This window comes from Ipomoea nil, unplaced genomic scaffold (assembly GCF_001879475.1).
Source record: "Ipomoea nil cultivar Tokyo-kokei standard unplaced genomic scaffold, Asagao_1.1 scaffold3069, whole genome shotgun sequence".
Taxonomy (NCBI): domain Eukaryota; kingdom Viridiplantae; phylum Streptophyta; class Magnoliopsida; order Solanales; family Convolvulaceae; genus Ipomoea; species Ipomoea nil.
The window spans coordinates 9,528,029-9,544,594 of record NW_017619497.1 but is presented as its reverse complement, the minus strand read 5'-3'; the positions used below and the strand labels follow the sequence as shown (position 1 = coordinate 9,544,594).

General features: G+C 37.3%; 4 protein-coding genes across 4 annotated transcripts; 3 read left to right on the top strand and 1 right to left on the bottom strand.

Moving 5' to 3' along the window:
- The first annotated feature begins 234 nt into the window (after positions 1–234).
- Positions 235–5,607, top strand: LOC109165830 (aspartate--tRNA ligase, chloroplastic/mitochondrial). The gene is made up of 15 exons (XM_019314777.1): positions 235–708; positions 878–1,021; positions 1,156–1,265; positions 1,601–1,712; positions 1,827–1,898; positions 2,488–2,579; positions 2,817–2,937; positions 3,109–3,231; positions 3,524–3,719; positions 3,842–4,029; positions 4,152–4,223; positions 4,358–4,456; positions 4,558–4,638; positions 4,951–5,008; positions 5,141–5,607. The coding sequence occupies exons 1-15, from the start codon at positions 337–339 to the stop codon at positions 5,308–5,310; spliced, it is 2,010 nt and encodes a 669-aa protein (XP_019170322.1). The 5' UTR covers positions 235–336; the 3' UTR covers positions 5,311–5,607.
- Positions 5,608–8,391: 2,784 nt separating this feature from the next.
- On the top strand, positions 8,392–10,222 carry LOC109164561. Its single transcript, XM_019313064.1, has 2 exons — positions 8,392–9,045; positions 9,387–10,222. The coding sequence occupies exons 1-2, from the start codon at positions 8,441–8,443 to the stop codon at positions 10,093–10,095; spliced, it is 1,314 nt and encodes a 437-aa protein (XP_019168609.1). The 5' UTR covers positions 8,392–8,440; the 3' UTR covers positions 10,096–10,222.
- A 2,417-nt stretch (positions 10,223–12,639) lies between these two features.
- Positions 12,640–13,316, bottom strand: LOC109164940 (pathogenesis-related protein 1A-like). Its single transcript, XM_019313500.1, has one exon. The coding sequence runs from the start codon at positions 13,238–13,240 to the stop codon at positions 12,734–12,736; it is 507 nt and encodes a 168-aa protein (XP_019169045.1). The 5' UTR covers positions 13,241–13,316; the 3' UTR covers positions 12,640–12,733.
- Positions 13,317–15,042: 1,726 nt separating this feature from the next.
- On the top strand, positions 15,043–15,756 carry LOC109165886 (basic form of pathogenesis-related protein 1-like). Its single transcript, XM_019314863.1, has one exon. It carries the CDS (start codon positions 15,100–15,102, stop codon positions 15,586–15,588), a length of 489 nt encoding a protein of 162 aa, XP_019170408.1. The 5' UTR covers positions 15,043–15,099; the 3' UTR covers positions 15,589–15,756.
- Positions 15,757–16,566: the final 810 nt, after the last annotated feature.

Genomic DNA, 16,566 nt, shown 5'->3' with positions numbered 1-16,566 from the left:
TCGACTTCGCCACCAGTTCTCACCGGAGAAGCCGAGAAGACAACCTTCCGGTGTGAGAAGGCGACCACTGGGCTGATTCCATTGGGCCTCAAATTTTGGGCTGATTCCAATGGGCCTGATATAATCCCCAACACTCAGAATGTTAAGCCCAAATTATAATATTAAGAATTGGGCCTGATATTGTCGTCATTAGCAGCACTGGACTACCGGAATCCGACAGCCGCCAACGTCAGCGGACCCAAATCCTTAAACCCCGTGAGGCGTGAGCTCACCTTCCTCACTCACTCTATCCATCCTGTGAGCTTCGGACCGCTCTTCACCATCTCTCAGTCCACCATGTCCATATTCCTTCTTCGTTCACTTCCCGCCATTGCCCTTCGTTCCAAACCTTCCCCTCTTGCTTCCTTTTCTCTGCTCTACTTCGCCCACGTTAATCCCCTATTCATTCCCACACCGCTCCCAAAACGCACCCTTTCGTCTCTCTCCGTCTCAGCTTCTACTTCACTCCCTTCTGCAGAAACAGATTCCAAGAAGCCTCCAATTCAATCCGGTGGACAGCTCAAATGGGTCACCCGCACCCGATACTCCGGCGAATTGTCCGAATCCGACGTGGGTAAACGGGTTCGGCTTTGCGGATGGGTCGCCCTCCATCGAGTCCACGGTGGCCTCACTTTTTTCAACCTCAGAGACCACACTGGAATTGTTCAGGTACTATTGTAATTGTATTCTCTTGTGAAATATTCAGTGGAATTTAATTCTTGATGATACTTGGCTAATACTTTGTGGTTATGATTATGTAAAGTTTCCAGCTTTAGATAGCCCGGAGGCCAATCTGATAGTTATTTGCCATTAATCTGTAATAGGATTTTGATTTCAGATTACTACACTTCCGGATGAATTCCCCCAGGCTCATTCGACTGTAAATGATTTGAGACTTGAGTATGTGGTTGCTGTGGAAGGTGTTGTGAGGCCTCGGCCAGGTGAATCAGTGAATAAGAAGATGAAGACTGGCATGATAGAGGTTAGTCATTCTACATTTTAATAGTATGTTCCTGTTTTGTTTTCGTTTTTATTCTTCTTATGGACTACACATGCTCTTACATTTCCAAATTTAATTGATAATGATTCAATATTGTAAACTATTTACTTGTACAGGTTGCAGCAGAGCATGTAGATGTGTTAAATGCAGTACACTTGAAGTTGCCATTCTTGGTTACTGCAGCTGATGATTCAAAAGATTCAGCTAAAGAGGAAATACGATTGCGGTAATAAATTTAAGTTTTTGGAATTATATACGTACATGCACTCAAAGTTCTGACATTTTCCTTTGTCCATTTAAGTCTTTTATCTCTAAGCCTTTTGTTTCAAAACACTGAATGTTTCATCTGCTCGTATTTCTATCAATGAGTTGCAGTTTGCTACCATCTTCGTTCTTCTATTTCATTGTCATTTTCCCCTTTTCCATGTGTGTGTGTTATTATTATTATTTATTTATTTATTTATTTATTTATTTATTTGCTACCATCTTCATATTTAAACAGCTTGTAAGTGACTCATGCTGCTGCTAGCTTTATGTATTAATTACTTTGGTAGATTATAGGTATCGATGCCTTGATCTACGTCGGCCACAAATGAGTTCCAACATATTCTTGCGACATAGTGTGGTGAAACTGATGCGAAGGTACTTGGAGGATGAGCATGGTTTTGTGGAGGTATTAAGTCAGTGATGCCATTTGAATCTCTATATCGATGCATGATGTGATGCTTGCCGTTTTTTTGCTTTTTTCTCTGTGTTGATCCTGACCTTCCCCATGGTTGTAAGGTAGATCGAGACTCCAATGCTATCTAGGTCTACTCCGGAAGGTGCTCGAGATTATTTAGTGCCTTCTAGATTACAGGTATTAAATATTTAATTATTTTCTTCGAGTTAATACCAGCTGGGGTCCTCCGAGTATAGTGACACAGCCACGTGTAGTCCTAAATTTTCAATTTAACCACATGTGGTCCTTCAACTTTCAAATTTAACCAGTCGTGGTCTTTTGCTTAGTTTGCGTAAGGGCAAAGTTAGGACCATGGTTGGTTAAAATGTTAAAAATTGAAGGACCATGAGTGGTTAACTTGAAAGTTGAAGGACCACGAGTGGTGAAATTTGAAAGTTGAAGGACCAAAGGGTGGTTAAATTGAAAGTTTAGGACTAAACGTGGCAGTGCCACTATACTCGGAGGACCTCGACTGGTATTAACTCTATTTTCTTCCTATTTATGCATTATATTAGTACTGTCCAATTGTACTATGTCATCGGCTATCTTTGATGATTACTATTGCTATTAGTAGTGTTGTTAATTCTTTCTCTTAGCTTCATGCAATTTAAACTTTACCTTCATTATCAAATGCTTGCACATTATGTTCTGCTGAAAATAGAATTTGGAAGTTTTGAAAAGTTTCTTCGCTATATGGAGTTTGATAACTTGCTTCTTTCTTAAAAAGCCAGGAGCGTTCTATGCATTGCCTCAAAGTCCACAACTCTTCAAGCAAATGCTAATGGTCTCTGGTTTTGACAAATATTATCAGATAGCAAGGTTAGTTTATTGTTTTGTAATGTGAATTTGGGATCTTTTTGGATGCACAAAAACTCCAACTTTTGCTGGTCCTTGGTTGTAGAAAATGCGTTTTAGCTTAACAAATTGTATAGAAGATACTGGCCTTTATGGAAATGTTGATTCGTTCTTGTTCACAGAGAAAAGATTATAGATGTCGATGAGGACACATCTGATAAAATTCCTGCTATGAATTTTCTGGTGTGTGCTTCACTGCAGGTGTTTTAGGGATGAAGATTTGAGAGCTGATAGGCAACCTGAATTCACACAACTAGATATGGAAATGTCCTTCACTTCTTTAGAGGACATGCTGAAGCTCAATGAAGAATTGATTAGAAAGGTTAGTGACATTGGTTTGAACAGATATATTTCGAAGGGACATTCTGTTGAATGGAGTTGTGCTTTTGTGATCTTATTCTCACTAAATGTTTTTCAAAGTTATGCGATTTGACTTTCCAACACTTATTTTCCTTGCTTTCGTTCCTTTCATATGAGGCTTTATCCATTACAGGTTTTTCTAGAGATCAAGGGTGTCCAGTTGCCCAACCCTTTTCCAAGATTGACTTATGCTGAAGTAATGAGTCGATATGGTTCGGACAGGCCAGATCTTCGTTTCGATCTTGAATTGAAAGATGTAATATTCCTAGTGGTTTCTCACTTTCTCGTGCATTTATATGCCATTATCTCTTTATACTTTTGTTGTAGGCTTTTTAGTCTAACCCTCCATTTTGCAAAGGTTTGTCTTTGACAACTGTCATAGGTTATGTACTCATTCATGATTTACACCCATTACCCATCCATCTCATCATCATCTCTATGATTACACTCGAAAATCAAATTCTTGTTCCCTTATTTTGCGTGTTCCTTTTTGGTGGTTTGAAATTGCCAGTGATACCTGATATTTGTGGCTTCATATTTGCCTGCAGGTGTCTGACATTTTCTCAAACTCCAGCTTCAAGGTTTTTGCAGATGCGTTGGCAAGTGGAGGGATAATTAAAGCATTATGCGTGCCTTCTGGGGCAAAAACTTATTCAAACACTGCTCTCAAGAAAGGTGACATTTACAGAGAAGCAGTTAAATCCGGTGCAAAGGGTTTGCCTTTCATAAAGGTCTTGAATGATGGTAATAAATAAAAAAATACTCTTGAATAGTATATGTATATTACCCAGTAAAATTTTTAGCCAAGAATCTGTCTACATATCCAGCAAAGGGAGTCATTAACAGTGTTTCTATATGGTTTCCAGGGGACATTGAAGGGATTCCCCCTCTTGTTTCAAGCTTGGATATTACACAGAAAGAGCAATTAATTAAACGATTGTCTGCGAGTTCAGATGATATTGTCTTGTTTGCATTAGGAGACCATGCATCAGTTAATAAGACTTTGGACCGTTTGAGGATACACATAGCCCACGAATTGGGCTTAGTGGATGAGGTAAGTTTTTTGAATAGGAATTTGGACTACATTTGATGTAATTATTGAAGAAGGTAGGCGATCAGAGAATAGATACGTGGCAGTTTTCTTTGTCTAACCTTGTTTGTTGTTTGGTTATGTAGTCGAGACATTCAATCCTGTGGGTGACTGATTTTCCGATGTTTGAGTGGAATGATCAAGAGCAGAGGCTTGAGGTTTGAATAATGTCAATATTTTAGATTATATGATATCTCTGATGATGGAATGGATGGATTAAGCTAATTGATAAGACCATTTTCTATGTTCCCGAGTTTTTGATCTCTCATCGAACATCTCTGCTCTTTCTCAGGCTTTGCATCATCCTTTCACTGCCCCAAACCCCGAAGATATGAACAACCTTGCCTCTGCACGTGCCTTAGCTTATGACCTGGTTTACAATGGAGTTGAGGTAATTTCTACTCGTTATCTATACCTATACCAATTGGTCGTACAACAGCCATATCAGATAAGAATGCTTATTTGTATTCATTTACATATACCCTAAATTAGATCGGAGGAGGAAGTTTGAGAATTCACAAGCGTGATGTTCAAGAAAAGGTGTTGGGAATTGTTGGCATCTCCCCTGAACAGGTAAGAGAACTCTTTAAATCCAATTCTCATCTCATATGTACCGTGATGTGATGCATGTATGCAAGCTATCCTATAGTTGTCTTTTGATGATTACAAAGACTTTAAAGGGTGGCGTTTCCTTCGAGGAAAACATTCTTTTGTGCTTAGCTTAGTAACTGAAACCTAAGCCACCCTTCAACGTGGCCCTAAACTAAATCAAGAATTAAAAATTAACATTGATTGTATACACTTTTTGAAGCTTTTTTTTTTTTTTTTTTAAAATTCCATCGTGAATTATATGGAAGTTCACTGGACACTGTTGGTTGTCTCCAGGCTGAAGCGAAGTTTGGCTATCTTTTGGAGGCTTTAGATATGGGTGCTCCTCCACACGGTATATACGTTAGCACTGCTATGAACTTATTAGAAATCCACGGGAAAAAAGTTTCATGGTCTAAATTTAAGGTTCATTTCCGTTAAGGTTATTCGAGGTATCATTTTTCATTTTCTTGAAATCACGTGGCAGGAGGTATTGCTTTCGGGCTAGATAGGTTGGTGATGCTCTTGGCGGGCACTCAATCCATAAGGGACGTTATAGCATTCCCGAAGACAACAACCGCCCAATGTGCTCTTACTCGGGCACCTTCTGAAGTCGACCCTCAGCAGTTGAAAGACCTCTCGTTGCAGACCATTTAGTTTCGGAATCTTGGTTAGCCGAGAAAAAAGGACAGAGATACGGGAACCCCTTTTGAGTATAGCACAGATTGGAAGATCAAAAGCTAGGCTGTCGTCGAGTTGGATGGGAATACTGCTCACCTAACTCTATTACATGGCTCAGATTTTTCGAATATGGAGACTGAGATTGTGTGTGTGAATGATGTGTCTGGTTTATATTGTGTAACTCATCTTGACCCACCATGACATTTATGATGATTATAAATTTCAAACAGGCCCCAGTTTACAGAGAGCTATTTGATCAAGTAATGAATTTTAGCTGTCCAAAGAAAAAACAGGGAAGCCTTGTGCTTGTTGGCTGTCACAATTTTGGATTTTATGTCTGTCTTGGTTGCCCAACTCCACTGCTCCTTAGCTTTGTGCTTTTTTTTTTTTTTTTTTTTTTTTTTTTTTTTTTTTTTTTTGTTAGACCATGCCTGAGTAAACTCTAATTTATTAGCTATGTACTGGTTGGTGATTATGTCTAAAAGTGGACAGATTTTTTGTGCGCATTGGTATTTAACTCTGTCTGTTGAGCATTGAGTCACCGTGATTTACCAATCGTTATGCTGTGTATCTGTATGCACCGTGCATGGTGCATACGGATGCAAAAACGACGTCATTCTAACGTCTAGCTTTAAAAAAATCAGAATTGCATACCTGCACATCCATAATTTCATAGCTATACATCTAGAATTACATAACTATACATCAATAATTTCATAACTATAAAACCAAAATTGCATAACTACACATCCATAACTTCATAATTATACATCCAGAATTGCATAACTATACATCCATAACTTTATAACTATAAAATCTAGAATTACATAACTACACCATGCATAATTACACATCCATAATTTCATAACTATAAATCCAGAATTGCATACCTACACATCCATAATTTCATAACTAAAAATTCAGAATGAATGCACTAAAAAATGAACAACATAATGTTGTTGCTGAGAATCGAAACTGATTTTTTTTTTAAGTAGGACGCGTGTTTTGATGCAAAACGATGTCGTTTTTGCATCCGTATGCACCACGCATCGTGCATACGGATGCACAACATAATTTGCCAAGTTGAGATTCAACTTTTTGAGAAAAGAATACAATGTTTTTGAAATGCAAAAACTCATTTTTAATAGTTTTTTCGCATCACAAAAGTTCAACGTTTCACATAATCACAAAACCAAAAAAAAAAATTGAAAAAAAGAGTTAGAAATTTAGCAATTTGGAGCGGTTCGTAAGTAGAATATTAATGCAATTATAACGTTCAACGTTTATGTGTGACTTGTAAGGTTTGACTTTTATATATGTGTAATGTGTTATGTTAAACAATGTTTTTTCTCGAGTAAGAATCAACTTCAGTGGGTTAAATCCAATTTTGTGAGCGAGACTTGTATGTGTGTCAGTGTATGGTCATGTTCTTTATTAAGTAAGAATTAAATTATATGAGCGTGACCTAATCTAAAAAGATAGTAGTAATATTGGAAAATACAATATGAATCCAAAAAGATAGTATTACATATTGGAAAATACATTAAAGAGTTGTCAAATTTGGAAACAAACAAAAGACAAATAAAATAAGATAAAATTCCAAGCCGAATTGACAGGTTGGCAAGTGGGGCCACAATGGTCGTGGGACCCAGGTCCAAGTTGGTACCTGAATGCTATCCAATCCTTTCCTTAACATGGAATGCTCCAACAGCTGTTCTCCAGCTGTAAGCCATTGCCAATCCAGCTCTTCTCTCATTTTCCCCACCCCCCTACAAAATGGATAATTTCACTTGGGCCCTTTTAATTTTTTAATTAAACTTTTCTCAATCTTTATGGTTCTTTTCCTTGCATTCAAACCTTGTCAACTTTATGCTTCTTTTCCTTGCTGTCCATGGTATAAAATAATTTGATATTTTATCCCATTATATCATTTGTGAATTGTAAGTAGCTTATGAAACAGGGCACAAGTGCTATTGCTAAAAAAATTGGTGGGCTTAACTGCAATAATCCTAAACAAAGGAGACTCATTACTCAGAATAATTTTTTAAGGTTAAATACAATGTATTATATCTATTTTTTTGGTAATCCCTCCCGTGGATCCAAAAAATACAATGCATATATTCAATTTACTGGCTTTCCAATCGAGTGAAATAAAAACTCAATCAGAAATAATCATTCATCTCAAATGAAATAATAATCCAAATTTCTATCTGAATTTATCTCTTGATGTCTACCATGATAATAAATTTCTGAATTAAACTTAAAACTTTATAATTACTGAATCAATTAATTTGATAGAAAATATTATATGTATTCATTTTCTCTACTCTCAACTTTTACTCCACACTTAAAATTTTAGTGTAGATATTTTTACAAAAGATATACATAATGAAAATAACCTATTAGTGCAACAAATTATTTTGTAGACCTGAATTCAAAAGTACACAATTTACCTACTGAATATTTACAATTCAAATTGTGAATGTTCATTATGTAAATTATGAACATTAGTATGTAAATTTTGTATTTTGGACCGGGTCCATAGTATAACTATTGCTATTAGTGCCCGCCACATCAGGAACAATTGTTATACCATGGACCATGTTTATATTGCATTGTGAATCTTGATACAAAAATTTTGTACCTTCAATTAGCACATTCTGTACCTACTGTATGTTAATCGTTTCTGTACACGCAAACAAATAACTTAATAATTGTTAACACATAACAAAAACTATCAACTACAGGTACAGAATGTGTCAACTATAGATACATGATTTGACTTGATAATTGCTGACACATAATATGATAGCTATATGTACAAAAATTATTAATTATAGAATTTGAAAATTATTTTTGTATGGGTCTATAATGCAAGATAGATGTTGATCCATGATATAATTTGTCATCAAGGAGTTAAGATTTGGAAGGATAGTAGAATTCTAATTTGACTGAACCATCTATAGTAGGTTTGTGTAGCTGGCTCATTCCGCACGCACGCCCATGCATCCTTAACCCATTGGGCCCACAAAATTACTGCACCCGTTACTATATATATACCCTTCGTTTCTTGGCGCAACAATTTATCGTTTTTTACGGAGGCCTCATGGATCCGTGTCCTTTTGTGCGAATCAATATCGGAAACTTAGCACTGACGTTCCCGGCGGAGGCGAGACCCTCGTCGTCGTCTTCTTTTTACTGTAAGATCAGGCTGACCGGCAAGTTCTCTACCCAGTTTTCGACGGTGCCGGTGATCCAAAAGGCCGATGGAGTCGTCGAGAGTAGGGTTCATGCCTGTTACAACTTGAAAAAGCCGGAGCTGGAGAGGATTCTGGAGCTGTTGAGCGCAAAGGGGAAACCCTGCGCGTTGAGGATTGAGGTTTATGCCGAGAACAATGGCGTTTCGTGTTTGAATGGCGGGAAGCGATTGGGGAGCGTTTTGGTGGTGCCGCTGGATTTGAAGGGGTTGGAAACTAGTGTGAGTAGTAGCAGGGGTTTTGTGTTTCAGTCGGGATGGGTTTCTATTCCGGGTTCTGCGGCGATGCTCCACCTGAACGTGAAGGCGGAGCCCGACCCGAGATTCGTGTTCCAGTTTGACGGCGAACCTGAGTGTAGTCCACAAGTGTTTCAGGTCAACGGGAATGTTAAGCAGCCGGTTTTCTCCTGCAAATTCAGTTTCAGAAACTGCGGAGATAGGACCCTGAGATCCAGGTTAGTTCAAAGTTTTAAGCCATGAATTTCTGCACTCCACATGTTTGTTCTTTTGCTAGTTACAAATTTAACATTTCTTTTGAAGATGATTACTTTTCCGAGTAGTAATTTCTTCCGTAGAAGGAATTGAATGAATGAATGAATCATCATCATCATTATTATTATAATAGTGTTTAGAATTCTTGAAATTGATATGATTATGTCACCTGGGTTTAAAAAATCTGAACTGGTCTACTTGCCTTTTATTTCTGTCACTATCATGAAAACTCATTCATTTGATTAATCAAAAAAATATTTTTGTTCGTGGATTGGTTCCTAACGTTGAATTCCTTGTCTTTCAGATCTTCATATTTAGAATCGAGCACATCAAGGAGATGCTTTAGTGCATCTGATAGTAAAGAAAAGGCTGTTAAAGAGCGAAAAGGATGGTCCATCACCATCCATGATCTGTCTGGTTCACCTGTGGCGGCGGCGTCAATGGTGACCCCATTTGTTCCCTCGCCGGGGAGTGATAGGGTGAGCAGGTCAAATCCTGGGGCCTGGCTCATTCTCCGGCCCGGCGACGGCACCTGGAAGCCCTGGGGCCGCCTGGAAGCTTGGCGGGAGTGCTCCGGCGCCGGAGATTCCATCGGGTTCCGGTTTGAGCTCATCCCGGACGGCGCCACGGACACAATAACGCTGGTGAAATCTTCAATCTGCCTGAAGAATGGCGGCAAGTTCAGCATAGACATGGCTAATGGACCTACCCCGTTGACCAGTCCCAACAGCAGCTTCGACTTTAGCTTGGGGTCCGGGTCTGACCTCGGATCCGCCCCCGGATCCGGGTCATGGGCCTGCCCCTTCTACGGCGGATTCGTTATGTCGTCCACCGTCGGCGGCGACGGGAAATGCTGCAAGCCGGAGGTGGAAATCGGGGTGCAGCACGTGACCTGCGCCGAGGACGCCGCCGCCTTTGTGGCTTTATCCGCCGCCATGGATCTAAGCGTCGACGCTTGCCGATCATTCTCTCAAAAGCTCCGGAAAGAACTGAGGCAATCGGATCAAGAATGACGATAATCCGGGTCGGGTCAGGTTTCCTTCCCGCGAAGGGTAAACCTCGGACGTCGGTTTAACTAATTAACCAACTGACAGCTCATCTTACCTGGCTTTTTTTTTTTTTCCTTTATTATTTCTATTTTTGTCACTAGATTGTACAGTGGTCTACATTTTTTTTTTTTAAATTCATTTTTGTGCGCTTTGCAAAAAAGAAAATAAAAATAGAAAATCATTTTTGTGCGTAGTTGTATTCCCTATGATTTGTACAAATAATGATTTTTTAATATTAAAAAAAATTAAATAGAGTTTTGTTCGAGGAATGGTATGACGTGGAATCCAATGTTTTGTTCTTGGAGTTTGTCGGTTATATGTGAGAATCCAAAGTAGGTATGTCTAGGTTGGCATACATTAGCTTAGGCACCACATCAGGTGGTTTTGGATCTGACAAAACATTGATTAAACTAAAAACTTAAACAAAAATATTTGTTATATTTTCTCCCATACAGAATTTCGTTGGTCGTACAAATAAAATATGGTTTATAAGAGTTAATATCATAATTTTATATTTACTTTCTCTATGTACGTGTGGATTAATTTGAAGAAAAGTGGGACACCAATTTTATCTCACTTTTATGCTTCCTCTTATGTATTCGAGATATATTCTGTGAGTGATATAATCGATCTATTTTATAATAAATTAATAAAAATTACTTATATATTGTATATTGAAAGTACAATGAATCAAGGACTATTACGGGACGTTTGGTTGGGAGTAAGGAATTAGGGTGGAAAGAATAAGGTGGGAATAAAGTAGGAATTCAAATTACATTGTTTGGTAGAGATAATAGAATTATTGGGTAGGGAATGAAAGAAGTGATATAAAGACTAAAATGTCCTTGTGTAATAATAATAGTAGTAATAATTAAGGGTACTTTTGTCATTTCATCCCTTTTTCCTTTTCCCACAACCACCGAATTGCAATTCATAGGGGGGTGCCCATGAATTGCAATTCAGCAAAAGGAGGGAATTGTAATTTTGTGGAATTGCAATTCCCTCCAACCAAACGGCGTAATTGTGGCTTCCACTGAATTGCAATTCAACTACAGCCAAATTACGCACAACCAAACAAGCCATTATTGTTGTAGAGTTGTAATTGATGTGAACTTGTTTTTTAGTGTTTTAAGCCTTTAAACATTAAATTTTAGACTTAATTTTTTTTAATTAATTGAAACATAAAGTTGAACCCGAGCTTAAGCTTGAATTCAATTTGAGCCATCTCGAACTGATCTTCAACTTGAACAACGGATCAAAAAATTACCGAGCCGAGCTCGAACATCATTTTTCATGCTTGAACTTGAACAAAACAATTCTTATCGAGCTCGCCTCAAGTTAGGTTTACAACCTTAGTATAGTGAATGCATTAAGGATTAAGGAATTAGTCCATAGTAGACTAATAGATTCTTGAAAAGAGTGTAGAATTTATAAGAAAAGGATTAATGGAATCCAGTGAGACATGAAAGTTACACGTGTGTATCAAGTCATGAAGTAAATCATAAGGCTGACAGTATTACGTGGCATCTTGTCTGGTTTGATCTGCTTTCGCCATATCGCACATGCCCTTGCCGGCGTGACGGAAATGATATAAAGCATACTACTAAGCTTCCACACTCAAAACCAATGTTCACCACACACACACATTACACATATATATAATTCATAGCGTTTATGTTTACACTAACAATAAATTAACATGCTTTTATAATTTTTGTTGACAAATTTATCATAAATTAATAAATTTAAATCGTATCTGTGTGTAGATCAGACTTTATAATTTGCAAGAGTTGTATATATGCATCTATAATAATATAAATTACTTTCTCATATGAAAATGTTAGGGAAATAGTTGAATTGAAAGGAGAGCGAGATATTATGAAGTCTAATATCACTGTATAAGATCGTTAAAAAATTTAATGAATATAAAAATAACAGTAAAATTTTCAAAAAAATAAATGAAAATGACAGTCAAATTTTTTATTGTATGTAAACGCTTTACAATGTACTCTTTATATATGTGTGTATGCATACACGCATCTGATTAGCAATCTTTTGAAACCATTTGTAATTAGTATTATTATTATTTTTTTATTTGAAAAATATTATTATTATTATTATTATTAAATAATATGAAAATCAAAATTGAGATTGTTTGGACATGGAACAGAGGCTGAGAGCATCAACATATATATCATGGGTTGTGCTAGGCCTAATCTGTTTAGACTTGGGGGCCCATTTATGAGATCTCAACATTGTGTAAAGTGTATAATAACACTACCCAAAACTGTAATAATTATGAATATAGAGTTCAAAAATTATGAAAATAAAATCATATAATTATGAATATAGAGTTTTGTAATTGTGAATATTGAATTCAATAATTGTGAATATAAAATTTAAAAATTATGAACATAGAGTTTTATAAGTAATTATGAACATATAGTTCTGTAATTGTGAATATAAAATACATAAATTATGAATAACAATTGCATTTATCATACCATGCATGATTGTTACAAGCTAAGCATGTTATTTTAATATCGAGGGTTAAATATTTAGGGAAGAACTAAAATGGTAGGGATTATTGAATCCTCTTATTTTAGTACGGCCGTTGACCAAAAAAATTGCCAGGAGGAGAATAGTTGCAGGTAACGAAATACCCTGTATTGTTGCTGCACTGAACCCTATCACATCCCACCGTCGCCGAGGTATTCCAAACCACCTGAGTGTAGTGCCCACACTCCTTCCCCGGCGGCGCGTTGCAAGAGTTGGAAGTGTAGTTATAGTACATCTTCTCGTCAACCCACAGCCCCACCGCAAACGCCCCCGTCATGAACGCCGCGTTTCCCCAAGCTATGTTTTCACCGTACCGCCGGTTGCCGGAGTGGATCATTTTGCAATCGCCGGACCTCTGCTTAGCGTAGCTTCGGGCATAGGCCGCCACCTCGTTGTCCCATGTCAGCGGCGGGACCCCTACGTCGGCGCGTGCCGCGTTGTGAGAATCTAGGTACTCTTTTTCAGAATTCTGGGCGTTACAAGAAAGACTCATCATCGCCACAACAAGCATGCATGTAGCAAACAAAAACGGCAGTTTTGAAAACCCCATTTCTTGTATTCTCGATCAATATATACTGGATCATCAAAGGATTGATGAATGCCGGAGATGCTGGGAATTGAAGTGATGAAGAATGGCATTGCTTTATAGAAACAAATTAATGATTCTTTTAAATAACTATATAGAATAATAAATTTAAGCCCATATTTAATTTCATGTTGAAATTTCAAATTTAGCTATTAAAACCAGCCTAACCTATTTCATGTACAAGTGTACACTTTTCAACAGGTGGTGTGGCGCGACTCCGTCGGTCTGGGTTGTGGAAGGGCTCGCTGCAATAACGGGCGGTGGATCATTTGCTGTAGCTATGATCCCGCCGGCAACGTCGACGGCGAGCGCCCTTACACACTAAGAATATAATATCTTTCAATTATATATATAAACAAGCAAGTTAGTGTTGCATGCTCTATGCATATATGTAATATAATGAATTCTGCATCTATTTTGCAGTTGGTTCTTATATGATAAAATACTAATATAAGTTTACTATTAAAAAATAAAGTTAATACCATCTTAGGTCATCCTTGTATGGTGATTTTGCAACATTTAGTCCAAAACATTCAAATTGACCATCTGTGGTCCTTTGACTTTTAAATTTAACCATTTATATATGGTCTAAGTTAACCACTCATGGTCCTTCAACTATTAAATTTTAACCAACCATGATCCTTCAACTTTAGAAATTTAACCAATCGTGGTCGTCTTGAAAGGACCACGGTTAGTTAAAATTTAATAGTTGAAGGACCATGAGTGGTTAACTTGGACCACAAATGGTTAAATTTGAAAATCGAAGGACCACATATGATCAATTGAAAAGTTTAGGACTAAATGCGGCAAAACCATTATACTCGGAAGATTTCAGATGGTATTAATTCTAAAAAATATTACTCTTTGACCATTTATTGGCGTATATAGGTTTTATGGGTATAGTATTTGTTTGGCAAACTCAAATTCTCCAATCTTTTTGGCAAACGGAACGCATTACAAATTGTTCAAATAAGAATAAATCTAATATTATATTGTCTAATACAAGAATTTGCTCTTAAAATTGATATTTTGTGAATATATATTTCCTTAATCGACAAGAAAATGAGGAGCAAACTACTAAATGACAAATGCTAATTAGAGTAGTGTTTTGAATTGACAAACTCTATTATTTTTTTTTTCTTATAAGGCTACTTTAATTTGCTCATTACATACTTTAACAATTCAAGATGGACTTCGCCAAGGTTGAAAAGGGTGGCAATCCTTATGGGTTTTAAGGTATCGGTTAAGGTGAAATAAACCAAGCCATCCCAATTCTCATCCATACTATAATTTTTTATTTTTATTTTTTTGTTTTGGTTTTTTCAAATTTAGCCATAAAAATCAGCCTAACCTATTTATAGCCAATTGTACAGATGTCAAATCATGATTATCCTAAATATATCTTCTTTGCTTAGCCAGGCCAATAATTACCTTTATGTATGTAGATAGAATTTGCCAAGGTTGAGGATGGATCAAAACTATTAAATTTTGTATGAAAATCTGTTTAACATATTTTTTCTCTAATAGGTATCAATTATTAACAAGCTCATTTCAATATGATCTCTTTATTAACATCCAATTTCTTGCATGCATGCATCTACGTATAGTACATATATATAGATCGTGCAATGTAAAATTTGTCAACTTGAATTATTTATTGATTCCTCGGAAATTCATTCCCGGTTAGGCAAGGAGTTATTCAGTACATACCATGCCGTGAATTTCAAGAATTCCGGCCGGCTATATATACCTCCCTCCATTTCCTACTTTGATACACAACACAAATTCTAGTATTCGATCCAGCAACCTTAGCTTAAACAAAAATGGGTCGTCTGTCGAAATTCCCAGTCGTAGCTCTGCTTTCCGTCATGATGATAGCCATGTTTGATCTTTCCGGCGCCCAGAATGCCCCGGCCGACTACCTAAACCCCCACAACGACGCCAGGGATGAGGTCGGGGTTCCGCACATGACATGGGACAACAAGTTGGCGTCCTACGCGCAGAACCACGCCGATTCATTAACCGGCGATTGCGCCCTGAACCACTCCGACGGGCCGTACGGCGAGAACTTGGCGAAGGCGTACCCCGACCTCAACGCCGCCGACGCGGTGAAGCTGTGGGTGGATGAGAAGGATAACTACGACTACAACTCCAATTCTTGCGTCGGCGGGGATTGCGGGCACTACACTCAGGTGGTGTGGCGGAGCTCCGTCCGTCTGGGTTGTGGAAGAGCTCGCTGCAATAACGGGTGGTGGCTCATTTCCTGCAGCTATGATCCCGCCGGCAACGTCTCCGGCCAGCGCCCCTACTAATTAAGAGTATCTTTCAATTATATATATAAATAAGTGATGCATGTGTATCAACCATATAAGAAAATACTAAGCGTGTTGTTAAAAGATATTTCTCTCACTATATATATGTTTTTGTTTACCAAACAATGTATTAATTAATTTAATGATCTCTACCTGCACTCTAGCTAATCTATTACTCCATATTAACAATCTCATCAATCGCAACTTTTTTATATTTTCCTTGTTAGTTGTAAATGATGATCTACCAGAGAAAGAAATTAACAATCACTAATTAAATTGTTCATCTATGAAATTAAACGAGTCTAAAAATATAACACGCCAATTTTTCACTTGCTAATAGTTATATTGTTGGGGAAAACCTAGTCAAGTTTATCTGACTAATTAAGTAACAATAATATTTTAAGTTCAATTTTCAATACACACCATCGAATAGTACAGTAAGTGCAGATTGTTCTCTTCCTAAAAAAAGAAAGTAATTATGTTCGAGAATTGAAAGGCTACTTGCCTCCATGTTTTAGATCCAATGGAAGGACAAGATTAGTCTCGTGGTGGTGGATCAAAGAAAGAACGCTCCGGGATTTTCCCTACCCTTTCCATTAAAAAAAAAAGTAAATAAATTCAATTTTGAGTCATAAGATTATATTATAGTGGTGTAATAGCATCTTTTAAAATAACCACTTTAAAATATTCAAACACATTGTTAAAATAATTATGTCACATGAAAACATTAATATATATGTAACAATAAATATCGCACTAACCTCCCGCGCCATAGCTCCAAGTTAATGACAGTTGAGTGATCTAGACTGCTGTAGAGTTTACGCGAGTACTTTAAGAACTCCATGGTAGTGTCAGCAGTAAGATCGACATAAAATTCTGGAAGCAACCATTCTGAATAAGATCCAACATCTCTGACAGAGATAAATAATTTGGTTAAAAACGAGTAGGAACCTTTAGGAATCTCTTGCATTCAAGATT

Bases quoted from the DNA above. Each gene is read 5' to 3' on its own strand.
- LOC109165886 (XM_019314863.1), top strand. From the start codon at position 15,100: ATGGGTCGTCTGTCGAAATTCCCAGTCGTAGCTCTGCTTTCCGTCATG.
- LOC109164561 (XM_019313064.1), top strand. From the start codon at position 8,441: ATGGATCCGTGTCCTTTTGTGCGAATCAATATCGGAAACTTAGCACTG. The intron at 9,046-9,386 runs GTTAGTTCAAAG...CTTGTCTTTCAG, and splicing joins GATAGGACCCTGAGATCCAG to ATCTTCATATTTAGAATCGA.
- LOC109164940 (XM_019313500.1), bottom strand. From the start codon at position 13,240: ATGGGGTTTTCAAAACTGCCGTTTTTGTTTGCTACATGCATGCTTGTT.
- LOC109165830 (XM_019314777.1), top strand. From the start codon at position 337: ATGTCCATATTCCTTCTTCGTTCACTTCCCGCCATTGCCCTTCGTTCC. The intron at 1,022-1,155 runs GTTAGTCATTCT...TTACTTGTACAG, and splicing joins TGAAGACTGGCATGATAGAG to GTTGCAGCAGAGCATGTAGA. The intron at 4,457-4,557 runs GTAATTTCTACT...ACCCTAAATTAG, and splicing joins TGGTTTACAATGGAGTTGAG to ATCGGAGGAGGAAGTTTGAG.